The sequence below is a fragment of the Larimichthys crocea genome, chromosome XXIV (genome assembly GCF_000972845.2).
Source record: "Larimichthys crocea isolate SSNF chromosome XXIV, L_crocea_2.0, whole genome shotgun sequence".
In the NCBI taxonomy this organism is placed as follows: Eukaryota; Metazoa; Chordata; class Actinopteri; family Sciaenidae; genus Larimichthys; species Larimichthys crocea.
In genome coordinates this window covers 5,205,611-5,218,648 of record NC_040034.1, presented here as the reverse complement: position 1 = coordinate 5,218,648, position 13,038 = coordinate 5,205,611, and the positions used below count along the sequence as shown (strand labels likewise).

Sequence of the window (13,038 nt, the reverse complement as noted above, 5' to 3'; positions counted from 1 at the left end):
TTAAACAACGTGTCACACATGTCTGACCTGTTTAGTTTGTTTAGCAGCAGAAACACTGACTGTGACACACACACACACACACACACACACACACACACACACACGCTGCTGCCACCTGCTGTCCGGAGGATGATCAGTGAATTATTGATGAATTATCATCAATAATTCACTGATCATGTTAATGATGAAAAACAAACAAACAAGATAAAATGATCAATATTCAACTTCCTCTGTCTGTCTGTCTGTCTGTATCTGTCTGTCTGTCTGTCTGTCTGCCTGTCTGTCTGTGCAGGGCCGGTCTTAGCTATGGGCAATGTGGGCGGCCGCTCAGGGCGCATTCTCCGTGGGGGGCGCACGAACGCCCGAAAAAGCAAAAAACCTCTGTAATTTTCTATACCGCTCATTAAGTTAGCGGAGTTGGCGCCCCGGGAGCGGGGTGTTGACAAGGCAGAGGGGGGCGTCGGACAGACCGATGGGGGCGCACGGGAAAAGGTTCGCCTCGGGGGGGGGGGGGGAATGTTGGGCCAGGACCGGCGCTGTGTCTGTGCCTGTATCTGTCTGTCTGCCTGTCTGTCTGCCTGTCTGTCTGTCTGTCTTTCTGTCTGTATCTGTCTGTCTGTCTGTACTCCGTTCTTCAGTCACAGTCTGAACAAACAGCACAGGTGGATCTCGTCCTTCAGAGCTCTGGGCTCAGTCCAAACACTGAGACAAACTTGGTTTTAATGAACCAGCTTGGAGTTGAAGTCCAGATCAGTCAAACATGACACCAGCTGACCTCTGCAGCAGGGTCCATGCTCACAGGTGCTGACAATCAGGCACATTTTTGAAATGATTCATGGGCCCAGCCGACATACTCGGCTCTGCTGCTCATCCACAATGACATGATCCTTACAAATGTGGCAGCATTTAAAGCAGAAATAATCAGGCTCTCCAGTGGGAGAACATTTATTACCAACAGAGACATGATCTGCCAAACTCAAACATCATGTAGTATGTGTTCTATTCTAATATCTGATATATGTGTCTGATGTTTCTGCAGAGATCTGTGAGAAAGATGATTGATGGGACGACTTTATTATTACACTTAAGGCAAATCACATAACATTATACCAAATGTATTATATGCAATATCCAATACACTTTATTCATACAACACAATTTTAGCAAACACAAAGTTTCCAAAGTGCTGCACAACAAGATAAAACACAATAGATAGATAACACAATAGAAGCACATTCAAAAGATGAAGTAGACACCAGAAAGATATAAAACAATAAAATAAAATAAAATAATAAAAAGCAAGATAAAAATATACATGTACTGTATACACATAAGGTCACACAGAGGGTCACAGAAGTGCCACCAAAGACCATGACTTCATTTTTTTTCATTAAAATTCAGAAAACTTAAAGCCATCCAAGCTTTAAGGTCATGTAAGCACTTTATCGGCGGGTTAACAGAGTAAGAATCTGACTTTTTGAGGGGGACATAGATCTGGCTGTCATCACATAATGAAAGGAAATGCAATGTTTCCAATCATTGAACCAGCTTGGGAGTAGATGGGGCCATAGGTCGGTGTTGCTGGTGCATCAGTGTGTCTCCTGCCAAAACTATAAGTCTGAGAGCTTTAGCAGATGAATGTGAGTGAGAGGACACATTTTCCTACGTTTCTATGTATAAATTATTTCTGTAGCATGAAATTTGTGGCCACGAGAGACTTTTCTGTTTTATTTTTTCTCTCTCTGCTTCTTCACTCTGGCGCAGACAAAATACACACCCATTGCAAACGCAGATTTCGAGTAAAAACCTGCTCAACTTTAGTGTTTGATTATTTTAAAATGGTAAAAGATTCTGTAAAGTTGAATACAAGTACAAAACGTACGGAAGACAGAATAATAAGAATAAAGATTTGAAGAACAATAGTAATATAGTAATATGACCTTTGGGCATCCACACTAATTAAACCTTTCCTGGGTGGAGAGTATATAGTGCGCTTTGCAAGGCACACTCATAACAATAGTTTAAAGTCTTCTTTTTAATTGTTCCACTTTGAAGCCATGATTTAAGTGTTGCTGAACCACTCATTTTGAAGTTAGCCTACATACTACATATATTTACTCCCTTACATTTACATTACATTTCCCCAGCTCGTTCCACGTTCAACTTTTCCCTGCGTACCACTAGACAACCCTCGCGTAGCACTGGCGTTCTTTTGATAAGAACTTTTCTAAAATACAGATCTTCTCTTTGAACCACTCCTTAAGTTCCTCCCATAAAGCATTTACCCATAGAACAAATTTCTCCCATAGTGACGGTCCATCTTTTGGCGGAACATCCAGTGGCTGAACATCCAGTGGCTGAACATCCAGTGGATGAACATCATAGAACATCTCAGAGTTGTAGTGCTCACCATTGTTAGCTGTTACCATCACATCAATTTTACCCAGAAGGTCTTTAACCTGCACCCTGTCCCCTCTCTTTGTGTTGTTAAACACAGAATATCTAAACTCAGAGACCAGTCTTTCCACACATTTGTGGGACCTGATTAACTCTTCAATGTTCTGGTCTCCTAGCTGATCTCCATAAGTGAAAAGGATCATCACATACTTATGAGCATCTCTGCCGAACAGTTTTGGCAGCATCTCATACAGTATGACATCTGCTTCAGAGATCCTGTCAATCTTCACCACAATGATGAAGGCATGTGGTCCTGGACTGGCCTCTGCTATCGACTTCATGATCTCATAAAACAGGTTTTTGAGTGAAAGAACCTGTCCTGGAGTGAATCCTGGAGTGTCCACCACTGTGACACGACGGCCGTCCACCACGGCTGATGCAGAGACAGTCTGTGTAGTTACTGCATTGAAGTTGCTCTCTGATTTAAACTTCTTTGATCCCAGGATGGTGTTTCCTGATGCACTTTTCCCATATCCAGGTAGACCGAGCAGCACGATCCTTCTTTCAGGAAGATCAGCTGCAGCTGGAAGACAGAAAACATGAGAGATATCAGAAACATTTTAAAACTGATTGTAGTACTTCAGACATTGTTAATAAGATTTAAAAATACTGCACATGTAGCCAAGCCCCCTCTGGACCAATCAGGTCACAGCTGAATTCAGTTATAGATTATCTAATTATAGAGACCTGGGGTCAGATGTATAGACCTGAAGTACATTTATAAAGCAGCCCCACTCTGTACGACACTCACTGCTCCTTAGATAAGTCATTACTGACCGTCTTCCAGGTGTCCTGACTTTAGCAGCAGCTCTCTGACTTGTCCCTGTCCTCCATTTTCATTGTTGAACACATGATGTCCTCCAAACATTTCAACATAACGTCCAAGAGCACCATCTGGATCTTCGTTGATGAAGTCTTCCAACTCATTATCTAACACGTCTCCTCCTGTGAAGAGCAGGTAACTGTGTTTGAGTTTGTCTCTTCCAATGACTCTGATAGCTGCCTCCACGGCGTTCATCTGCTCTGTGGTGAATCGATCTATTTTAATCACCACCAGGAACAAACAAGGTGTGGAAGACTGCAGGACCTCCTGACAACATCTCTTAACATCCCTCTCAGACCCAAATATTCCTGGAGTGTCGATCACTGCGATCCGTTTACCAAACACAGTTTCAGTTTCAGGATCAGAGATCTTTGTCGTGACTTGTTTGAAGGATCGTTTTGACACAAATGCTTGTCGACCCAGAATCGTGTTTCCTGAAGCACTTTTACCAACTCCTGAGTTTCCCAGAAGGACGATGGTGAGACCCGGATTCATGTTCGAGCATGAAAATATCTGCTGGAGACAAAGAAAGAAGTTACAAAGCCTGAAAAAGTAGTGGAGTCACATGATCAGAAGGATTATTAGAGATGTTTCAGACGTTCAGTCATATGTCAGTTCTCAAAAAAAATCTTTTAGATCATCTGATGAACTGCTCGTATCTATGATTTGTCAAACTTGTTCTTAGTGATGTCACTGTGATGAAGGGCACATTACCTGGACAATAACTGTAAATGATAAATTACTATTCTCACTGCTTCTTCTTTAAATATGTAAATATCATCACTCACAATCTACTCATGCTATTCATACTGTATATACAGCAGTCCCTCGTTTATCGCGGGGGATACGTTCTAAAAATAACCCGCAATAAACGAAATCCGCGAAGTAAGTTTTACAATTATTATACATGTTTTAAGGCCGTAAAACCCCTAACCACACAGTTTTATACACCTTTTTACACGCATTTTGTACAGTACTCCCTTAGTTAATCAGGACGCAGAACATGTGCGGTTCTCCCTTAGCCAATTTCGGACGCAGAACACAATGCGCGTTCATACTGTACAGTACGCTGTAAAAAAAAGCATGCAAAACTAGAAAATTCCTGCAGAAATTTTGAGAGTGACGAGTGGGCTGTTGCCGGGGGTCTGTAGTCAAAAAGCACACCTCAAATAGTCATTTTTAACATGTTTATTTAGACACAGGAGCAATTACTATGTCTTTAATTTTTAGTGGCTTAGTGGCTAATTATCCACTAAATCAGCATTAGCCACTAAAAATTAAAAACATGGCAATTGCTAACATGCTAATGATAATTGCTAGCACGTCATGTTAGCAATTACCATGTGTTAATTTTTAGTGGCTAATGTTAATTAGTAACCGAGGAGGTTCTGGACCACCATCCGGCGGCTCAGGCGGGGGAAGCGGTGCACTGTCAACACTGTGTTCAGTGGGGACGGGGTGCTGTTGACCACGACTAGGGACGTCTTGGGTCGATGGAAGGAATACTTCGAAGACCTCCTCAATCCCACCAGCACGTCTTCCTTTGAGGAGGCAGAGTTTGGGGACCCCATGGTGATCTCTGGGGCTGAGGTCGCTGAGGTAGTTAAAAAACTCCGCGGTGGCAGGGCCCCGGGGGTGGATGAGGTCCGCCCGGAGTTCCTCAAGGCTCTGGATGTTGTGGGGCTGTCTTGGTTGACACGTCTCTGCAACATCGCGTGGACATCGGGGGCAGTACCTCTGGACTGGCAGACCGGGGTGGTGGTTCCCCTCTTCAAAAAGGGGGACCGGAGGATGTGCTCCAACTATAGGGGGATCACACTCCTCAGCCTCCCCGGGAAGGTCTTTTCGGGGGTTCTGGAGAGGAGGGTCCGCAAGATTGTCGAACCTCGGATTGAGGAGGAGCAGTGTGGTTTTCGTCCGGGCCGTGGAACTGTGGACCAGCTCTATACCCTTAGCGCGGCCCTGGAGGGTGCATGGGAGTTCGCCCAACCAGTCTACATGTGTTTTGTGGATCTGGAGAAGGCGTTCGACCGTGTCCCCCGGGGGATACTGTGGGGGGTGCTCCGGGAGTATGGGGTTCCGGACCCATTAATAAGGGCTATCCGGTCCCTGTACTCTCGGTGCCAGAGCTTGGTCCGCATTGCCGGCAGTAAGTCGGACCTGTTTCCTGTGAGAGTTGGACTCCGCCAGGGCTGCCCTTTGTCACCGGTTCTGTTCATAACCTTTATGGACAGAATTTCTAGGCGCAGCCAGGGCGTTGAGGGGCTGCGATTCGGTGGCCTCAGGATTGGGTCGCTGCTTTTTGCGGACGATCTAGTCCTGTTGGCTTCATCGGAGCGTGACCTCCAGCTCTCTCTGGAGCGGTTTGCAGCCGAGTGTGAAGCGGCTGGGATGAGAATCAGCACCTCCAAATCCGAGGCCATGGTTCTCAGCCGGAAAAGGGTGGAGTGCAGTCTCCGGGTCGGGGATGAGATCCTGCCTCAAGTGGAGGAGTTCAAGTATCTCGGGGTCTTGTTCACGAGTGAGGGAAGGATGGAACGGGAGATCGACCGGCGGATCGGTGCGGCTTCTGCAATGATGCGGACTCTGCACCGGTCCGTCGTGGTGAAGAAGGAGCTGAGCCGAAAGGCGAAGCTCTCGATTTACCAGTCGATCTACGTTCCTACCCTCACCTATGGTCACGAGCTTTGGGTAGTGACCGAAAGAATGAGATCGCGAATACAAGCGGCCGAAATGAGCTTCCTTCGCAGGGTGGCTGGGCTCTCCCTTAGAGATAGGGTGAGAAGCTCGGCCATCCGCGAGGAGCTCAGAGTAGAACCGCTGCTCCTCCGCATCGAGAGGAACCAGCTGAGGTGGCTCGGGCATCTTGTGAGGATGCCTCCTGGACGTCTCCCTGGTGAGATGTTCCGGGCACGTCCCTCCGGGAGGCGGCCCCGGGGAAGACCCAGGACACGCTGGAGGGACTATGTCTCTCGGCTGGCCTGGGAACGCCTTGGGGTCCCCCTGGGAGAGCTGGCAGAAGTGGCTGGGGAGAGGGAAGTCTGGGCCTCCCTGCTAAAGCTGCTGCCCCCGCGACCCGATAACGGATAAAGCGGAAGAAGACGGACGGACAGACGGATGTTAATTAGTATATTAGCATTTGCATTAATTTTAGCATTGGCTGCTAATGTTACCAGTTAGCATGTCTTTACAGCTAGCGCTAATGTGCTAGCTGCTCTGCTGTCTCTGTCGGCCATTTTACACAGACAAGTTCAAATGAAGCCAATCAGCGCCGGTCCTGGCCACATTTGCGCCCTGGGCGATAACTGCTCAAATGGCCACTGGGCTGCTGCAACTGTTGTCAGTTGGAACGCCAGTTGAAAATCCTGACAGAGAGAGAGGGAAAATGCTGAGACCAGCCCTCGAAGAGGACGGCTCTCTGGCCAAACCGTAATTCTAATCATTGAACCGAAATCACTGGGGGCATCGCGTGCCCTTCCTGAACGTCTACATATTTCTTTGTGTCGATAAGTGAAGAAATGTGTCCTTAAGAGCTATTCAGAGAAAGGTTACTTCTGCTTTCCTCCAGAACATTTCCCGCCCTTTTAACATGGCAGCCTATGGGCTGAGGATGGGGGGTTGCTGCCGCATCTTTGCGTTTCCCGCCAAAACTATATGTCTGACAGTTTTAGCAGGCGAATGTGAGTAAAGATGACAAATTTTCCTAAGTTTCTATGTATAAATCGTGTCTGTAGTGGCTCATTTGAGGCCACGGTAGTCGAATACGTTTTATTTTTTCACTGATTTTTCTCCCTGCTCCTCACTCTAGCTGATGATGTCATCCACTCTAGCACAAACATTCCGCCACATACACACCCATTATAAACCCAGAAATTTGACTAAAAACCTGCTCAACTTTGAGCCTTGATAGTTTAAAAACGGTAAAAGCTGTCGATGAGTGTCGTGAATCCCTGAAGATAAGGGAAGCATACCTCCGTTTTAAAGTTCAAATGCAGTCTCTCGGTTAAAGTATGCCAGAGCAGTTCATTGTTGAAAATGTCTGTTGAAATTTATTTTTCTTCAGGCCTCCCCATTCATTCCTTATGGGAAATTTTTTCGCAAAACACGCGAATCTCTTAGAAAAGTAATAGCACTCGATTCGGGATCAAGACAACAAAAGCAAAGTGTAACAGGAGTCAAACTTCCTGGTGTGTGTGTGTGTGTGTGTGTGTGTGTGTGTGTGTGTGTGTGTGTGTGTGTGTGTGAAATGGTTGCGGTTGCAGACATGTTTGAACAGGACAGCTTTTATGTGTCTGACAGGAAAGAAAATGGTGCTGCCATACACCTTTATTTGACCTCATTAAGACAAACATGGCCATAATATTATAAATGTTTATCCGAGAAAGGACTGTCAAAATAAAGTGTCAAAGAGTTCATGTCAAAATAAAGTGTCAAAGTAAATCAAAACTAGAGAAAGAAACAGGAAATAAAATAATGAGAGAACTTGTACCTCAGGATACTTTTCAAACTGTGAAAGCAAAGAGACAAACACTGACCTGGGAGCAGAGCAGACGATGATCTTCAGCCAAGAAGAAATAAAGTCGATTATTTTCACTTTTCCTAAATTACGTAATAAAGTTACACAGATTCAGCTGTACTACTTCTTAAATGGCCTTTCAAAATAAGACTCCCTAAATCGTCTTGGTTTTTCAGACTTGTGGTGACAGAGGTTTCACTACAGATGAAGGTTGTATATTCACATTCCGTTTAGCTCGCCCCTCACACTCGTTAGTTAGTCGTTAGTTTTCGTTATCTAGCTTCTGTCCGGTAGACTTTTATTGTGTAGAGCGGATCCAGATCAGCAACACTGTTATAATTGATCAACAGCAAACACGATGGCAGCGAGAGAAACGCCCTGTAAGTTTGATTTAAATGTTATTTTAACGACGATATTTTACATGAGTTGATATTTTATAACATTTTAATGACTTCATTCATCAGCTTAAAGTGATTTTATTTATTCTGTTTGTTTGTTACTTTCACTTTCACTTTAAATGATATAAGTCAGTTATGATAACAACAGTAGCAGCAACAACAACAACAACAACAATAATAATTAAAGGCTTGTTGTTTTATTGTATCAATCCAGCCTAAAACATTGAGAGTCAGATCTATTCAAACCTTAAACACAGCATGAATCTGCCTCAGGCCAACCGGAGGAAATTCCTGATTTATACACTACAGCTTTGAAGGCAGGCCTGTACACTGATAGAAAAGACAGTTAATGGGTTTAAATGTTTTCATTAAAAATGTTAATTTCTGTCCCTAATGAACTAAGTGACACTATTTTAAATTACAGTGTATTATAAACATATTACAGGAGCTAAGGTTAAGGTTGGAATTCAAACATTAAAAGAATAAAGTTCACTAAATAAATAAATTCACCATGTATTCAGACTTTATCACGCAGATACATCCTGATCAATTATACTTTGGTGCTCATGTTTCTATTTACAGTTTATAATTCTAGTAATCTGAGTGTTTAAATGTCCGTCATGGGGTTAATAAGTTCATCTGTTCTCTGTCTCTGAACAGTTCCTCTAAGAGAAAGGAGAAGCAGTATGCCAAAATACACAGGTAAGAAACCGTCCACCACTTTAAAAGAGTTCTACATTTTAAACACCTTTCTGGATGATAATGTTATATTCTGACCTTTCTATTTGTATGATTTATGATTGCCTCTGGGTGGGGTGAAGGAGTCAAACTGTCCTCTGTGTATGAACAACAGCTACAATACAAAGACAGACAAGAGATAAACCAATCCTGAGAGGTCCTGCACACTTCAACAGAAAGGTTCTTCAAAGGTTCTTCAAAGGTTCTTCAAAGGTTCTACAAGGAGCCATGATCAGCTGATGAACCTCTTTATTTAGAGGATGCTTTGTCTGTGAAGGACTAAATGTTCTTCAGCTTTATTGGACTTACTTTGTGGTGGGTGAAAGCATGAAATAAATTTTTCAATTAATCGTTAAATATTTTCGTTGATAAAACATCAGAAACTCAAGTTGGCATGTTGAAATCTGTTGTTCTGCCTGACAAACAGTGTCATGGTTGACGACAGCCGGACCTACGATGCAGACGACAGGACCAAAGAAAGAAAGTTTCTAATGAATGTGGGTTAGCTGGAGCTGGAGCTGGAGCTGTTTGAGTCCGAGGGGAGAGCAGGCAAAGGCAGGAACTGAAAACAGAACGCAGGCGGGATTAGCGGGATATAGCAAGTCGAAAAAAACTACTGAGTCAATGTACATCTCACTACCACTGAGGTAAGCTGATAATCTGCCGATGAGTGGTGACCTGAACCAGGCTTAAATCCAGGGCTGACTGTTGGCAGGTGGCTTGATTGAAGATGGCAGACGATGTGCAGGTGAGCTCCGCCCAGCTCCCGACAAAACACACCCAAGAGGATCCTGACAAACAGTCCAAAAATCTAAAGTCACACTTCTTCAAAGAACCTCTCGTTAAATGGTTCTTTGTTTTAAGGTATTTCAGTAAGCACCTTTGTATTTCTGAGTGTGTGATAAAACATGCTGGCTTTGTGAATGAACCTGTAAAGAATTTGACCTTTTAGACAATAAGCTGTCGTTGGTGTCAGGTTCACTGAGGTCAGAAGGTTTTGTCAGGAAAGGGTTCTGTACCTGATGATAACAGGTTTCACTCACATTGTACATCTGATTCTGTAAATATGTAATTATTAAGTTTCTTGAGCGTGTTCACTGTCCCCATAATGATTATTCTGACAGGACACTGCTCACACAACACAACACAAATAAGGTCTCAAATCAACCGGCTCGGCCAGGAATGGTGTGCTGTGACTTTTCTCAGAGTTTCATCAAACGGTTTCACCAAAAATCACCAAAAACCACGGCAAAGTTTACAATGGGTGTGTATTGGTAGAATGTTCCAGAGCTAGAGTGGAGAGGGAGAGAAACATTTGTCAAAAAATACATTTGCAAACGGCTCTCGTGGCCACAAATGTCACTCTACAGAAATAATTTCTACATAGAAACGTAGGAAAATTCGTGGGCTACGCAGCGATATCACTGCTGAAGCTGTCAGACTTATAGTTTTGGCGGGAGACGCACTGATGCTCCAGGATCACCCACCGACAGCCCCATCTACTCCCATGCACTTGTGGTGTGGCGGATCATCTCTCACTTCGAATACTTCATCTCACTTCATCTGATCAACATTTCACACTTTGTTTTGTGTTCTGTGTCAGACTTTAGGCTGGTTCTTGTTGGGAAGACTGGAGCTGGAAAGAGTTCCAGTGGGAATACCATACTGGGAAGAAATGCCTTCAGTGCAGCTGTCAGTCAGTCATCAGGTAACACACTCTTTTCACACTGGCTCTAAACTGCAACTTTCTGCACCTCAGGTGTGACCTAAGAAAACTTGTTTTCTCTCCTCAGTGACGCGGGAGTGCTGTAAGCAGGAAGATGAGGTTTTTGGCAGAAAGGTGACCATCGTCGACACTCCCGGCCTCTTTGATACCTCATTACTTGAGTGGACAGTGAAGAGAGAGATCTCCAAATGCATCAACATGTCAGCCCCAGGGCCCCATGCCATTCTGCTGGTCATCAAGGTGGGCCGTTTCACAGCAGAGGAGAAAGATGCTGTCACAAAGGTGGAGGAGATCTTTGGAGAGGATGCCTGGAAGAACACCATCATCCTCTTTACTCAGGATAACCAACCTGGACCAGACATCGAGCAGCAGCTGGGGGAGGCTGGTCCTGAGCTACAGTCCATCCTCAGGAAGGCAGGAAACAGATATCACGTGCTCAACAATTACAAGACCAACGATCGTGAGCAGGTCCTGGTTATGCTGGAGAAGGTAGAGAAGATGGTTGCTGACAATGAAGGACAGTTTTACTCCAACCCTACTTACCTGCAGGCAATGGAGATGCTGAATGAGAGAGAGGCAGTGCTCAAAGAGTTCTACGAGAAGAAACTGAAGGAGCAAATAAAAGCTGTGGAGGAAAAGTACAAGAAGAAACTGAGTGAAGCTCAACAGGAGCATCAGGACGTGGAGAAACGGCTGCAGTCTGAGCTACAGGAAGTGAAGCGGTACTACCACGCTTTAAGGAGGACAGTCCGCCATGTTGTAGAGCAGACGGTATCAACCGACTCGATGGAAGACATTCTCAACTATCATGAGTCCTTGAAACTGAAACCCACGTCAAGGGCTGTTTGTTTCTGACACGTCACATGATATGGTAAATCCTTGTAGCTGCGCCTCTTATGTTTGAAACTTCCTGATTTCTGCAGGCCTGAGGAAGCTCTGCAACCGTCAGCATTACAGTTAACCAACACATGGAACTTTACATCCAGGAACATTCTGTTCTGTTTTGAGTTTCCTGTGTCTCTGAATCTACTTCCTGTCCTTGCTGCATTTCCCTCCAGTTTTAAGCTTCCCTTGTGTATTTAGTCTGTGTGACCTTTGGTTTCAGTGCCAGTTCATCTTAATCTCTCTGTACATATTTCATTTAGATTTATCTCAGGTTCATTCTAATGTATGTTCAATGTATGTTTGCATGCTTCTACTGGATGCTTGAATTTGCCTCATAATTCTATTCATATTAAATATTCATCCAAGTTGTCAGTAACCTTTGCTGAGCGAGTACCACGTGTGTAACTTGTCACCTAAACAGTTTTTAATGTTTTTAATGTCAAACTGAATGAAAGGTGTTAAAGCCTGAATGTCACCAACACGACTGTCACACTAATGTTTGATCACAACAGAAAGGACAGAAATCCTCAGAGGATCATGAACTTGTTAAAGATCAGGAAAACCCCCAGGCTGACACAAATGGTTTAACCCTACTGCTCAACAGCCAATAGGAACTTAGGACACTCACCTGTTTAAAGTGAACAAGACACATTAATGAGATCGACGTTTGTTTCTCTGAGATTCATGAGGCGCTGCTGCCATCTGCTGTCTGTCTGTCTGTCTGTCTGTCTGTCTGTCTGTCTGCCTGTATCTGTCTGTCTGTCTGTCTGCCTGTATGATTCATGGGCCCAGCCGACATACTCGGCTCTGCTGCTCATCCACAATGACATGATCCTTACAAATGTGGCAGCATTTAACGCAGAAATAATCAGGCTCTCCAGTGGGAGAACATTTATTACCAACAGAGACATGATCTGCCAAACTCAAACATCATGTAGTATGTGTTCTATTCTAATATCTGATATATGTGTCTGATATATATTCAGAGATCTGTGAGCAAACTTTGAAGATGTCAGCAGTCAGTTCAAAGACGAAACAAAGAGTAAGAAAGATGATTGATGGGACGACTTTACTCCCTCCCTCCCTCGACCTGATCCGTCACATTCCTTCCTTCCTGCCGTGAGGCTCTCTGACAAACTTTAAACTGAAAGTGACTTTTGTCTTTGTAACAAACTCTTCAGACTGAAGATAAAGATGTTGGTGGTGTTTGTGATTCTGATGCACGGTAAGAAAACTATCCAGATACATTTGATGGTAAAGGTGTCACATGATGGTAAAGGTGTAACATGATGGTAAAGGTGTTTGAAGTGTAGCTGGGATTCATTCAGTGCTGGTAGCCTTCAGGTGGACCCCGCTAAGATCACAGTGGTAAAAATTCAGAGAAGAACAAGAACAAGTACACAGAGTACTACATGGTAGAGTACTAATGGAAGGACCTGAACTGAAACACAGCATGTATCTACAGCAGTGACCTCTGGTTGGGGTTTGCTCCTCA

General features: G+C 44.2%; 2 protein-coding genes across 4 annotated transcripts; one reads left to right on the top strand and one right to left on the bottom strand.

Annotated features, from left to right (window-relative positions):
• Positions 1-1,053: 1,053 nt before the first annotated feature.
• On the bottom strand, positions 1,054-7,950 carry LOC109138520 (GTPase IMAP family member 8-like). Of its 2 annotated transcripts, none has more exons than XM_027274592.1 (3): positions 7,816-7,950; positions 3,235-3,793; positions 1,054-2,980 (listed from the first exon to the last, which is right to left on the bottom strand). In XM_027274592.1, exons 2-3 carry the CDS (start codon positions 3,773-3,775, stop codon positions 2,181-2,183), a joined length of 1,341 nt encoding a protein of 446 aa, XP_027130393.1. In that variant the 5' UTR covers positions 3,776-3,793; positions 7,816-7,950; the 3' UTR covers positions 1,054-2,180. The 2 variants fall into 2 exon arrangements, with proteins under 2 accessions (XP_027130393.1, XP_027130394.1); XM_027274593.1 differs by having other exon boundaries at positions 3,235-3,796; positions 7,816-7,891.
• A 156-nt stretch (positions 7,951-8,106) lies between these two features.
• Positions 8,107-12,832, top strand: LOC109140713 (GTPase IMAP family member 7). Of its 2 annotated transcripts, XM_027274598.1 has the most exons (5): positions 8,107-8,176; positions 8,855-8,896; positions 10,536-10,640; positions 10,726-11,529; positions 12,530-12,832. In XM_027274598.1, the coding sequence occupies exons 1-4, from the start codon at positions 8,155-8,157 to the stop codon at positions 11,511-11,513; spliced, it is 957 nt and encodes a 318-aa protein (XP_027130399.1). In that variant the 5' UTR covers positions 8,107-8,154; the 3' UTR covers positions 11,514-11,529; positions 12,530-12,832. The 2 variants fall into 2 exon arrangements, with proteins under 2 accessions (XP_027130399.1, XP_027130398.1); XM_027274597.1 differs by lacking the exon at positions 12,530-12,832 and having other exon boundaries at positions 10,726-11,950.
• Positions 12,833-13,038: the final 206 nt, after the last annotated feature.